The 13,981-nt window shown below is 48.2% G+C and overlaps 1 protein-coding gene across 1 annotated transcript; it reads right to left on the minus strand.

Moving 5' to 3' along the window:
- Positions 1 to 235: 235 nt before the first annotated feature.
- Positions 236 to 8,977, minus strand: LOC308110984 (ubiquitin-conjugating enzyme E2 D4-like). Its single transcript, XM_080465644.1, has 7 exons — positions 8,794 to 8,977; positions 5,046 to 5,109; positions 4,880 to 4,911; positions 4,404 to 4,481; positions 1,282 to 1,387; positions 1,004 to 1,097; positions 236 to 920 (listed from the first exon to the last, which is right to left on the minus strand). Exons 1-7 carry the CDS (start codon positions 8,815 to 8,817, stop codon positions 875 to 877), a joined length of 444 nt encoding a protein of 147 aa, XP_080321770.1. The 5' UTR covers positions 8,818 to 8,977; the 3' UTR covers positions 236 to 874.
- Positions 8,978 to 13,981: the final 5,004 nt, after the last annotated feature.

The following is a 13,981-nucleotide window of genomic DNA, read 5'->3' on the forward strand; positions in this document are numbered from 1 at the left end:
GTACCTGGATGATGACAAATCATCCCTGAAAATTTCATGCAAAATAGTAAAAGACATAGAAACCAATAAATAAATAACTCAATAATAAATACATGCACACAGCTGAACACGTAACCTTGTCGGCCAACTTCATTGGTGAAGGTAAAAACATGCATGTGATGTTTGTGTGTGTTTGCTGTCATTTGGTCAAAAACCTGCTTCAGTGACATCACAGATCTCTGGAGACAAGAGTGCATCTGGAGACAAGAGTGCATCGTTTTAATGTTGATTTACATGTTGACGCAAATGTAAACTAAAACGGATAAAACAATCAAATTTTCCACTGGGTTTTACTACTATACATATTAATAATAATAATAATAATAATAATAATAATAATAATAATAATGGAGGATGAGCATGACGATAACAGATGAATTGTAAGTATTTGCTTCTGTTTTCATGGCGCCTGCAGCAGTTTTTCATGCGAGGTGGTGAACGTCCTGGCCCAGATGAGAGCGTCGTCATGGTTTCCATGGACCAGCAGGAACGACTGAAGCTGCTCCAGTTCTGGATGGACTTTGTCCTCCGACCTCTCAGCCTGGAGGACGTCCGCTGGAACTCTGTCCCCAAGTTTGGCTCAAGAAATTAGGAGAGCAATGAATCTACGTGTGAGGAAATAAATGTCCTTGATGTAAAGACAACATGCCGAACGTCCGACTGTCCCTCCTTCTCTTCACTCCTCACGGTTACATGTCAGACTCTGACCATCACAACCAGTTGGATGGAGATTACCTCAGATTATGACTCCAGACAATAATTTACAGTGCGTTGTGACTTTAAAAAAGAAAGAAAAAAACCTCAGCCTGATTTTTGAATCTTTGTATTGGTGTGTTTACATGGCGTACTTCTGGGTCCATTCTTTTGCTAGTTTGTTGTATCTGTGAAGAGAAAGCAGAAGGTTGAGCTCCACACAGTCCAGCCGGCAGGATGAAGCGTCCACGTGGTTACTGCTCATGCTCACTTGTCTTTGTCGTTCTTGTAGATGTGTGCTATGTCTGGCACTAAGGGGTCGTCTGGGTTTGGATCACAAAGCAAGGAACATATGGACAACAAAACTGGAAGAGACAGACAGGAAGTCAGAGAAACACCGACCGACAACCAGCAGACTGACTGACACATGCAGGGTTTATTCTGACGGGTCTACAGGTCAGTCAATCTCCTGCAGGTCACACACAGGTTAACATCAGGGGAATATCTGGTGTGAATGTTCAGGAACGGCGGACGGGGGCGGAGCCTCACCTTTAGACACTGTGAGAGCAGGAGACCACTGCGAGCGCAGGATGTCCAGACAGATGCTGCCATTGCTGTTGATGTTCGGGTGATAAATCTTGGTTGTGAATGCTACCTGTAGGAGACAACGACTCACGCTGTCAGCAGGTCCTCTGACTCACGTCACTTCATAAACTAACAGTACAAACACACCCGTATCAGTGACTGTACACCCGTCCAGCTGACTGACTGTACACCCATCTCACTGACTGACTGTACACCAATCCAGCTGACTGACTGTAGACCCGTCCAGCTGACTGACTGTACACCCATCTCACTGACTGACTGTACACCAATCCAGCTGACTGACTGTAGACCTGTCCAGCTGACTGACTGTACACCCGTCTCACTGACTGACTGTACACCAATCCAGCTGACTGACTGTAGACCCGTCCAGCTGACTGACTGTAGACCCGTCTCACTGACTGACTGTACACCAATCCAGCTGACTGACTGTAGACCCGTCCAGCTGACTGACTGTACACCCGTCTCACTGACTGACTGTACACCAATCCAGCTGACTGACTGTACACCCGTCCAGCTGACTGACTGTACACCCGTCTCACTGACTGACTGTACACCAATCCAGCTGACTGACTGTAGACCCGTCCAGCTGACTGACTGTACACCCGTCCAGCTGACTGACTGTACACCAATCCAGCTGACTGACTGTAGACCCGTCCAGCTGACTGACTGTACACCCGTCCAGCTGACTGACTGTACACCCGTCCAGCTGACTGACTGTATACCCGTCCAGCTGACTGACTGTATACCTGTCTCACTGACTGACTGTACACCCGTCCAGCTGACTGACTGTAGACCCGTCTCACTGACTGACTGTACACCAATCCAGCTGACTGACTGTAGACCCGTCCATCTGACTGACTGTACACCCGTCCAGCTGACTGACTGTAGACCCGTCCAGCTGACTGACTGTACACCCGTCCAGCTGACTGACTGTACACCTGTCCAGCTGACTGACTGTATACCCGTCCAGCTGACTGACTGTACACCCGTCCAGCTGACTGACTGTACACCAATCCAGCTGACTGACTGTACACCCGTCTCACTGACTGACTGTACACCAATCCAGCTGACTGACTGTAGACCCGTCCAGCTGACTAACTGTACACCCGTCTCACTGACTGACTGTACACCAATCCAGCTGACTGACTGTACACCCGTCCAGCTGACTGACTGTACACCAATCCAGCTGACTGACTGTACACCCGTCCAGCTGACTGACTGTACACCCGTCTCACTGACTGACTGTACACCAATCCAGCTGACTGACTGTAGACCTGTCCAGCTGACTGACTGTACACCCGTCCAGCTGACTGACTGTACACCAATCCAGCTGACTGACTGTACACCCGTCCAGCTGACTGACTATACACCCGTCCAGCTGACTGACTGTATACCCGTCCAGCTGACTGACTGTATACCCGTCTCACTGACTGACTGTACACCCGTCCAGCTGACTGACTGTAGACCCGTCTCACTGACTGACTGTACACAAATCCAGCTGACTGACTGTAGACCCGTCCAGCTGACTGACTGTAGACCCGTCTCACTGACTGACTGTACACCAATCCAGCTGACTGACTGTAGACCCGTCCAGCTGACTGACTGTACACCCGTCCAGCTGACTGACTGTATACCCGTCCAGCTGACTGACTGTACACCAATCCAGCTGACTGACTGTAGACCCGTCCAGCTGACTGACTGTACACCCGTCCAGCTGACTGACTGTACACCAATCCAGCTGACTGACTGTAGACCCGTCCAGCTGACTGACTGTACACCTGTCCAGCTGACTGACTGTACACCCGTCTCACTGACTGACTGTACACCAATCCAGCTGACTGACTGTACACCCGTCCAGCTGACTGACTGTACACCAATCCAGCTGACTGACTGTAGACCCGTCCAGCTGACTGACTATACACCCGTCCAGCTGACTGACTGTACACCCATCCAGCTGACTGACTGTATACCCGTCCAGCTGACTGACTGTATACCCGTCTCACTGACTGACTGTACACCCGTCCAGCTGACTGACTGTAGACCCGTCTCACTGACTGACTGTACACCAATCCAGCTGACTGACTGTAGACCCGTCCAGCTGACTGACTGTAGACCCGTCCAGCTGACTGACTGTATACCCGTCCAGCTGACTGACTGTACACCAATCCAGCTGACTGACTGTAGACCCGTCCAGCTGACTGACTGTACACCCGTCCAGCTGACTGACTGTACACCAATCCAGCTGACTGACTGTAGACCCGTCCAGCTGACTGACTGTACACCCGTCCAGCTGACTGACTGTACACCAATCCAGCTGACTGACTGTAGACCCGTCCAGCTGACTGACTGTACACCCGTCCAGCTGACTGACTGTATACCCGTCCAGCTGACTGATTGTACACCCGTCCAGCTGACTGACTGTACACCCGTCTCACTGACTGACTGTACACCAATCCAGCTGACTGACTGTAGACCCGTCCAGCTGACTAACTGTACACCCGTCTCACTGACTGACTGTACACCAATCCAGCTGACTGACTGTAGACCCGTCCAGCTGACTGACTGTACACCCGTCTCACTGACTGACTGTACACCCGTCCAGCTGACTGACTGTACACCCGTCCAGCTGACTGACTGTACACCAATCCAGCTGACTGACTGTAGACCCGTCCAGCTGACTGACTGTACACCCGTCCAGCTGACTGACTGTATACCCGTCCAGCTGACTGACTGTATACCCGTCTCACTGACTGACTGTACACCCGTCCAGCTGACTGACTGTAGACCCGTCTCACTGACTGACTGTACACCAATCCAGCTGACTGACTGTAGACCCGTCCAGCTGACTGACTGTAGACCCGTCTCACTGACTGACAGTACACCAATCCAGCTGACTGACTGTAGACCCGTCCAGCTGACTGACTGTACACCCGTCCAGCTGACTGACTGTAGACCCGTCCAGCTGACTGACTGTACACCCGTCCAGCTGACTGACTGTACACCCGTCCAGCTGACTGACTGTACACCCGTCTCTACGACTGACTGTACACCAGTCCTGCTCTTACCTTTGGTGGTTTGAATGGGTAGTCGGTGGGGAAGTGGATTGTGAGGAAGAAGACTCCTCCTTGGTAAGGACTGTCTCCCTGAAAGAAGATGAGGATGAAGAGGATGAGAAATATGGAACCTCCAAACACACCGTCTGCTTCAAATCCACACCAGACAGAAGCGTTTGATCCAGACAACAAACTTCAAGCCTCCAACGAGCCTCCAACAATTCAAACTATTTCTTAAATGGGACAGACTGACACTTTGAAACCCCCTGGCAGACAGACAGAGGATTTTATCATGTCCTTGACCGATGTTATTATGAGCAGGTGGGACTTCAGACAGGGTCCACACTTGTGGTTAAATACAACAACTGCATTCCCAGCAGTGATTCTGAGCGGAAACAAGACGACAGCAGTTCAAACCAACACTGGTGCAGTTTCACATGAAATTGAAAAAACAGGATTAATTTTAAAACAAAAAGGTTTTAACTCACCGGACCCATGATGGTGGCCTGCCAGTGGAACACTAGAGGGAGACAGACCCACAAGCTAAGTGACGTCCAGCACAGGACCTGTGTGTGTGTGTGTGTGTGTGTGTGTGTGTGTGTGTGTGTGTGTGTGTGTGTGTGTGTGTGTGTGTGTGTGTGTGTGTGTACGTACAGTCATCTCCCACCGGTCCAGCAGAACATTGGGCAGGAGGATCTCTCTGCAGGTCCTGCAGCTCCTGGAATGTACAGGAAAATTAAAGTCTTTGTTTACTGGAAGTGAAACCAGTGAAACCAGTGAAACCAGTGAAACCCAGAGTCCGGACTCTTCTCATGTCCACTCAGTCACAGTCACACTTTAACTGTTTCAAGGAATATTAAAGCCTTAAACTGTGAAGAAGGAGTGTTTCTGTTTCTGTGTTTGAAGAGAGTTCTTCCATCGGGGTTAGAGTGAGTTCATCTTGGGGTCAGGGGTCAGGGGTCAGGGCGAGCCGGTGAGGCCCTTTCCCTGCAGGATTCCACAGGGCCTGTTCACATTCCCGTTTGGTCCGGAATGCAGTTCTCTTCAGGGAACACTCCTACAAACTCTGAACCGGAGCCAACAAGATCCCTGGTCCCCTTGAAAACCTGGGTCTCACTTCCCCTACAAAAGATCTTTCCAATGGGCGGGGTTAGAGGATGTGACGCAGAGCGCAATGCATTCTGGGTAGTAAAGAAACAAAGCTAATTGTGCGAATGAGAGGAAGCAGAAAGAAAAAGTAGGAAAATACCTCGCAGCCAGACGTGGAGTAGAGAGGAAGTAGAGAGGAGGAAGTAGAGGAAGAAGTAGAGAGGAGGAAGTAGAAGAAGAAGTAGAGAGGAGGAAGTAGAGGAAGAAGTAGAGAGGAGGAAGTAGAGGAAGAAGTAGAGAGGAGGAAGTAGAGGAACGAGTAGAGAGGAGGAAGTAGAAGAAGAAGTAGAGGGGAGGAAGTAGAGGAACGAGTAGAGAGGAGGAAGTGAAGAGGAAGAAGGAGAGAGGAGGAAGTAGAGAGGAGGAAGTAGTGGAAGGAGTAGAGAAGAAGAAGAAGTAGAGAGGAGGAAGTAGAGAGGAGGAAGTAGACGGGAATAAGTAGAGAGGAGGAAGTAGTGGAAGGAGTAGAGAAGAAGAAGAAGTAGAGAGGAGGAAGTAGAGAGGAGGAAGTAGACGGGAATAAGTAGAGAGGAGGAAGTAGAAGAAGAAGTAGAGGGGAGGAAGTAGAGGAACGAGTAGAGAGGAGGAAGTGAAGAGGAAGAAGGAGAGAGGAGGAAGTAGAGAGGAGGAAGTAGTGGAAGGAGTAGAGAAGAAGAAGAAGTAGAGAGGAGGAAGTAGAGAGGAGGAAGTAGAGAGGAGGAAGTAGACGGGAATAAGTAGAGAGGAGGAAGTAGTGGAAGGAGTAGAGAGGAGGAAGTACAGGAAAGAGTAGAGTTGGAAGTGGAGAGGAAGAAGTAGAGGAAGAAGTAGAGGGGAGGAAGTCGAGATGAGGAAGTAGAGAGGAAGACGTAGTGGAAGGAGCAGAGGTGGAAGTAGAGATGAAGAAGTAGAGGAGAGGAAGTAGTGGAAGGAGTAGAGTGTTTCTCCCAAAGTGGTGACCAGGACCAATAGCAGGGCCAGGGCCAGAACCAGGACTAGGACTTGGACCAGGACCAGGACCAGGACCAGGACCAGGACCAGGACCAGGACCAGGACTTCTCCCATTTCCATGGAGATGGGGCCCAAGCATTTACAGAAAGTCGTGTTTCCACCTGTTTACATGACGACGGAGTTTCAGTGACTCTGAGCAGCGTCATTGTATAAACTACACACAGAACACCACACAAGTTATTCATTTTGACTGGAAAACGTTGATGGTTCACCATGTGACCTGATGGTTCACCATGTGACCTGATGGAGTGATGGTTCAACATGTGACCTGATGGTTCAACATGTGACCTGATGGAGTGATGGTTCAACATGTTGACCTGATGGAGTGATGGTTCAACATGTGACCTGATGGAGTGATGGTTCAACATGTGACCTGATGGTTCAACATGTGACCTGATGGAGTGATGGTTCAACATGTTGACCTGATGGAGTGATGGTTCAACATGTGACCTGATGGAGTGATGGTTCAACATGTGACCTGATGGAGTGATGGTTCAACATGTTGACCTGATGGAGTGATGGTTCAACATGTGACCTGATGGTTTAACATGTGACCTGATGGAGTGATGGTTCAACATGTTGACCTGATGGAGTGATGGTTCAACATGTGACCTGATGGTTTAACATGTGACCTGATGGAGTGATGGTTCAACATGTGACCTGATGGAGTAAGGGTTCAACATGTGACCTGATGGAGTAAGGGTTCAACATGTGACCTGATGGAGTGATGGTTCAACATGTGACCTGATGGAGTGATGGTTCAACATGTTGACCTGATGGAGTGATGGTTCAACATGTGACCTGATGGAGTGATGGTTCAACATGTTGACCTGATGGAGTGATGGTTCAACATGTGACCTGATGGAGTGATGGTTCAACATGTGACCTGATGGAGTGATGGTTCAGCCAGACCAGCTGGTGGAGGAGGAGCCAGAATAATCTGAGTGATTCCTGCCCGGCGTCCTGTTCCATGTCGTCCTGCAGGCGCTCACACTGCAGCTTAAGTCCCATTAAAGTGTTTCAGTTAAAACTATAACTATCCCCAAGTACTGCAGTACTTCCTGCCTGCCCCGAAAGGATGCAAAGTGTTCACCTTCTCAATTATTTAAAGCAGAGTGGGGAGCATTCATTCATTTCACTGAACATGGAAAAGTCTAAGAGGTTGTGAGGTAACCACGGAGGATGATCTCTTTCACAGTCTAGACCAACAGGGTCCAACATCAGGCCCGCCAGTCACTACTGGCCCACATCCAGCCAAACCGTCCAGCAAACAGTCGACACTTCAAAGAAAACATAGATTATCTTTGAAGCAAGGATGTCCAGAGTTTGGACTGGACACTGAGACCAGCTGAGACCAGCTGAGACCAGCTGAGACGTGGTGAGACGAGGTGAAGCCACCATGACAGCAGCTCCCTGGTTCCTATCAAACAGCCTCAGAGCCACGCTGTCAGGGGGAGTCTGGAAAAAGTCCCACAATGCAACAGGAGAACTTTCACTAAATGATCCTCATGTAGAGACTTTGTGTTTGAACTGTTTGGTTTTGAGAAAATATCAACGTTTCCATCACGTCCAGTCTGAAGCGTAACAAAGGAAAAGTTTAAAGTTTGAATTGAAATGTTAATATGGCTTTATAGCACCGGTCCCACTGCTCAGGAAGACACTGGACTGAAATGGGTTTGACATCTGATCCTTCCTACCCCAGCTCTGGTCCATGAGGATCCTCCAGAGGATCTAGTCCATGAAGACCCTCCAGGTCCATGAAGACACTCCAGGTCCATGGGGACCCTCCAGAGGATCTAGTCCATGAAGACCCTCCAGGTCCATAAAGACACTCCAGGTCCATGGGGACCCTCCAGAGGATCTAGTCCATGAAGACCCTCCGGGTCCATGAGGACCCTCCGGATTAATGAGGACCCTCCAGAGGATCTAGTATATGAAGACCCTCCAGGTCCATGAAGACCCTCCAGAGGATCTAGTCCATGAAGACCCTCCAGGTCCATGAAGTCCCTCCAGAAGAGTCTGGTCGGGACTCTGGACTCAGCCACAGACTGACAGAAGCTCGTCTCGTTAGCCAGATAGCAGTAAAGTTAGTTGCTGTCAGTCCGTCGTGTCTCTGCCAGGTCCCTGTTGAGCAGAGCTCAGCAGGTCTGGCTCCGGGTCTCTGGAGGTTTCGGTCTCTGCCAGGAGGATTTGTTGGACAGTTTAAACTCAGCGTTAGCCTCCGCCGGGCCATTAGCCTCCTCAGCTAGCTGCTCAAACTTACCTTCTGTATTCTTTTTAAGGCCATCCTAACTGCTGCTCTGCTCTCCTCCACTCGCTCTGGCTCGTCTCCGCTTCGGATCTCACTCTTTTTAATGACGGTAGGAGTTTAAAAACTGAACGACGTGTTTGTGTTTTTATAAAACCTCTTTTGTTTCCGTTATCTTCTGTTTACGGTTGCTCCTCCTGGTGCATCATGGGAACCGTAGTCCTGAAGCCCTCTGGCTGTGTTTCTACGCGACAGTCGCCAGAGGGCGCCAGAGTAGAAATATTACAACAAATATACACATAAACTCAAATAAACCAAAACACGTTATTACCCAGAACTACAGATTAACAAAATGTCCAGATCAACCAGGACGTGAACAGACCCTGAGGAGACTCTGGTCCGGATCAACCAGGATGTAAACAGACAGAGGTAAAACTTCACCGTCCTCGTGCGGTGGAAACGGTGAAGCCCATGAGGAGTCTCTACAGAGTCACTACAGTCACTACAGTTTCTACAGAGGAGCTCTAGAGTCACTACAGGTATATGATATTAGGAACCTGGGTGTTATTTTTGATCAGGATCTGTCCTTTATTTCCCATGTTAACATGTCTCCAGGACAGCCTTCTTCCATCTAAGGAATATTGCAAAAATGAGAAACTTCTTGTCCTTCAAAGATGCAGAAAAAATGCTTCCTGCCTTTGTGACTTCAAGATGAGATGATTGTAACTCCCTAATGTCAGGCTGTCCAAACTCCTCTGTTAGGATCTTCCAGCTAGTGCAGAACGCTGCTGCAGGTTTACTAACCAGAACTGGAAGAAGAGAGCACATCTCCCCAGTCTTAGCATCCTTACACTGGCTTCACATCAAATCTAGAATAGAATTCAACAACCTTCTGATCACATATAAAACTCTTCATCACCAGGCTCCGTCCTATATGGAGAAACTTCTAGAAGTGTCTCACCCTCCACGAGCCCTTGGCTCTGAGGATGCAGGACTGTTGGTAATCCCTAAAGTCCTTCAAAGTAAAAGAGGAGGCAGGAGTTTCAGCCATATGGCTCCTTTACTCTGGAATCAACTAGCAGCCTCGGTCCGAAGGGCCCACACCATTAGTTTATTTAAGAGGAGACTAAAAACCTTCCTCTTTGATGAAGCTTCTCATTAGGATTAAAATAGGAGCACTAAGTTGAGCTGCTCTAGGCCTAGACTGCTGAGGGGATTTCCTCTCCCCCGTTAAAGGGAGGAACTCTACATTTGGAGCTTCTGTTTCTTGTCTTTCTTTCTTTCTCTCTGTGTAACAACATTACTGGAGCCACCAGACACTGCCGCCGTCTGTTTTTCTCCCTGACAGGAGGGGAGCAGGATCCAGGGGATCAGACCCAAGACTCCCAGAGTGGAGTTACCACGGTCCTACTACCCGACCCCACCACAGCACCGGGACCCCACCGCAACGGCACGGCCCTTAAACTCCAGACTGAGATTGGTTCATCATCAGACCAACGCTCATCATCGACTTTTCTTAGTATTTGTACTTCTCTGGCCTGTCTGCCACTCTCTCTCCCCCTCTTCTATTCCTCTCTCTCCCTGTCCTATCCCATGTACTTCTCCCCCCAACCGGTCAAGGCGGATGGCCCCCCTTCCAGAGTCTAGGGTCCGTCCAAAGCTTTCTTCCTGAAGAGGGACTTCTTATGAACTGTTCTTCCTGAGAGGGAGTTTTTCCTGGTTTCCACTGTGGCTTGTTCCATCTGCTGCTCTGGAAGGTTTAGTTGGGTTCTGTTGTTCTCGATCATTGTAAGAGGCTCTGAGATGTTTGTTGATGTGATTTAGCGCTTTACAAATAAAATTGAATTGAATTGAATTGAATTACAGAGTCTCTATAGAGTCTCTACAGAGTCTAATGAGTCTCTACAGAGTCACTACAGTCTCTACAGTGTCACTACAGAGTCACTAGAGTCACTACAGAGTGATGACAGAGTCTCTAGAGTCTCTACAGAGTCACGGGAGACACTACAGAGTCACTAGAGTCACTACAGAGTCACTACAGAGTCACTCCAGTCTCTAAAGAGTTTCTACAGAGTCACTACAGAGTCACTACAGTCACTACAGAGTCCCTACAGAGGAGCTATAGAGTCATTAGACTCACTATAGAGTCACTACATTCTCTACAGAGTCCCTATAGAGTCACTACTGAGTCACTAAAGAGTCACTACAGTCTACAGAGTCACTACAAAGTCTCTACAGAGTCTCTACAGAGTCACTACTGTGTCACTACAGAGTCACTAGAGTCACTACAGAGTGATGACAGAGTCTCTAGAGTCTCTACAGAGTCACGAGAGACACTACAGAGTCACGGGAGACACTACAGAGTCACTACAGTCACTACAGTCTCTAAAGAGTTTCTACAGAGTCACTACTGTGTCACTACAGAGGAGCTATAGAGTCACTAGACTCACTATAGAGTCACTACATTCTCTACAGAGTCACTAAAGACTCACTACAGTGTCACTACAGAGTCACTAGAGTCACTACAGAGTCTCTACAGAGTCACTAAACTCACAAGACAGACTCACTAGAGTCACTACAGAGTCTCTACAGAGTCTCTACAGAGTCACTAAAGACTCACTACAGAGTCACTAGAGTCACTACAGAGTCTCTACAGAGTCTCTACAGAGTCTCTACAGAGTCACTAAAGACTCACTACTGTGTCACTAGAGTCACTACAGAGTGATGACAGAGTCTGTAGACTCACTACAGAGTCACTACAGAATTACTGCAGTGTCACTACAGAGTCTCTACAGAGCAGCTGTAGAGTCACTTGAACATGAATGTCCTTCCTTTTTTCCTGATTATTTTGAGGTTGATGAAGTTTTTTAGAGCCTCTCAAACTACCATTGTGAAAACGTTTTGTTTTCTACACAGCTTGAAAAACAGGCTGTGTAGAAAACATGTGAACGGAGGTTCAAATTGGTGGAAGGAGTCGTTCCCTCAGGACATGAATGTGGCCGGACCTGCTGGGCGACATGCCTCTCCCTTCCTGTTACTGCATCAGGAACACAAGCGATAGTATCGCCTCATCATTTCACCACTTCTCTGTCCTCAGGCTGATCTCCAGTGGACACAAACTCACTTCAATTCAACTTTATTCACTTCATGCATATGGTGGAAATACAACCTTTTACAGAGAATTCCAACAAAGCATGAAGGTCTCTGAGCTGGAACAGTTGACGTAGCCTCCAGGCAGATAACAGCAAGCCTGGCTTTATCACCTGCAGCGCCGCAGTAACCTATTAACCAGGGCAACTTAATGAGCAACTGTGCTTCAACAAACCTCTCCCTCCACTCAATGTCACTGCAGAGAGTGTGTACCTGGGAGGACAGGTGAGGTGGTGAGGTGGTGAGGTGGTGAGGTGGTGAAGTGGTGAGGTGGTGAAGTAGTGAGGTGGTGAGGTGGTGAAGTGGTGAGGTGGTGAGGTGGTGAGGTGGTGAAGTGGTGAGGTGGTGAAGTGGTGAGGTGGTGAGGTGGTGAGGTGGTGTGGTGGTGAGGTGGTGAGGTGGTGAGGTGGTGAAGTGGTGAGGTGGTGAGGTGGTGAGGTGGTGAGGTGGTGAGGTGGTGAGGTGGTGAAGTGGTGAGGTGGTGAGGTGGTGAGGTGGTGAAGTGGTGAGCTGTCAGAGCGTCAGCACAATCTCCTCATGGGTCTTCACCAGGAACAAATCTCCTGGTTCTTCATGTTCCTGTGACCCTTCACCCTAAAACCAGCCTGCCACAGTGTGTGTGTGTGTGTGTGTGTGTGTGTGTGTGTGTGTGTGTGTGTGTGTGTGTGTGTGTGTGTGTGTGTGTGTGTGTGTGTGTGTGTGTGTGTGTGTGTGTGTGTGTGTGTGTGTGTGTGTGTGTGTTACTAAAACTAACAACAGCACCAACTAGTGGCTCAACATGAAAATGACATCTCTTTCAGAATGTTGGTGTGGAAACGTGACATTTATCTGAAAGTAAAACATGAAAGGTTGTGGTGGAACCGGGGCCTGACCTCTACTGGAGAACTCTCCTGCAGACTACTGAGCTGGACTTTCACTCCTCCTGTTCCTGTTCATGTTCTCACAGCAGAACACGTCACCGGTTTGACCTTGACTGGAACAGAAAAGTGAAATGTTTGCAAATTGACTTTGGAATTTCAAATGTTTGGCAAACTCATATTATATAACTTTGTGTTAGTCATTAAATTATAACTCAAAGGTTTTAATGAAATAAATAAAGGACAACAAAACCTCAACAAGTTGAACATTTTAAAGAAACATGGAAGCAGTTCCGAGTTTGAGTTGTACGCTATTGGAGCAATGTTCCTCCAGTGATGATCTGTGGGTCCAGTTCTGAGGAAAGCGTGATGTCTGCTCTGCTCCGATGTCCATTCAATAATCTAGAGCAGGTGTCTCCAACCTCGGTCTTCGAGAGCCCCTGTCCTGCATGTCTTAGTTCTATCCCTGGTTCAGCTTACCTGAATCTAATGATGATGTCATCACCAAGGTTGTGATAAAAGCTCAATTACGAGCCTCTCATTGAAATCAGCTGTGTTGAAACTGGGAGGAGCTAAACCTGCAGGACAGGGGACCTGGAGGACCAAGGGGGTTGGACACCTCTGCTCTAGAGACTTTAACCAAAAAATGCCCTCTTGGTTATTTTGTCTTGGATGTCTGACTGTTGTGTGTGCAGTGAAGAAAAGCACACACACACACACACACACACACACACACACACGCACACACACGCACACACACACACACACACACACACACACACACACACACACACACACACACACACACACACACACACACACACACACACACACACACACACACACACAGAACAATGAGCTCTAAACATTAACAACAGGAGAACACGGACATTCTAGTGGAGAGGCCACCAAGTTGGATTGTTATTATGGTGACTGTCAAAATAAAACTACCAAGTTGGATTGTTATTACAGTGACTGTCAAAATAAAACTACCAAGTTGGATTGTTATTACAGTGACTGTCAAAATAAAACTACCAAGTTGGATTGTTATTACAGTGACTGTCAAAATAAAACTACCAAGTTGGATTGTTATTACGGGGACTGTCAAAATAAAACCACCAAGTTGGATTGTTATTATGGTGACTGTCAAAATAAAAGTACCAAGTCCAGGAGAATATGGACTGGGAGTCATGACA

This window comes from Lipophrys pholis (genome assembly GCF_963383615.2).
Source record: "Lipophrys pholis genome assembly, chromosome: 1".
Lineage (NCBI taxonomy): Eukaryota > Metazoa > Chordata > Actinopteri > Blenniiformes > Blenniidae > Lipophrys > Lipophrys pholis.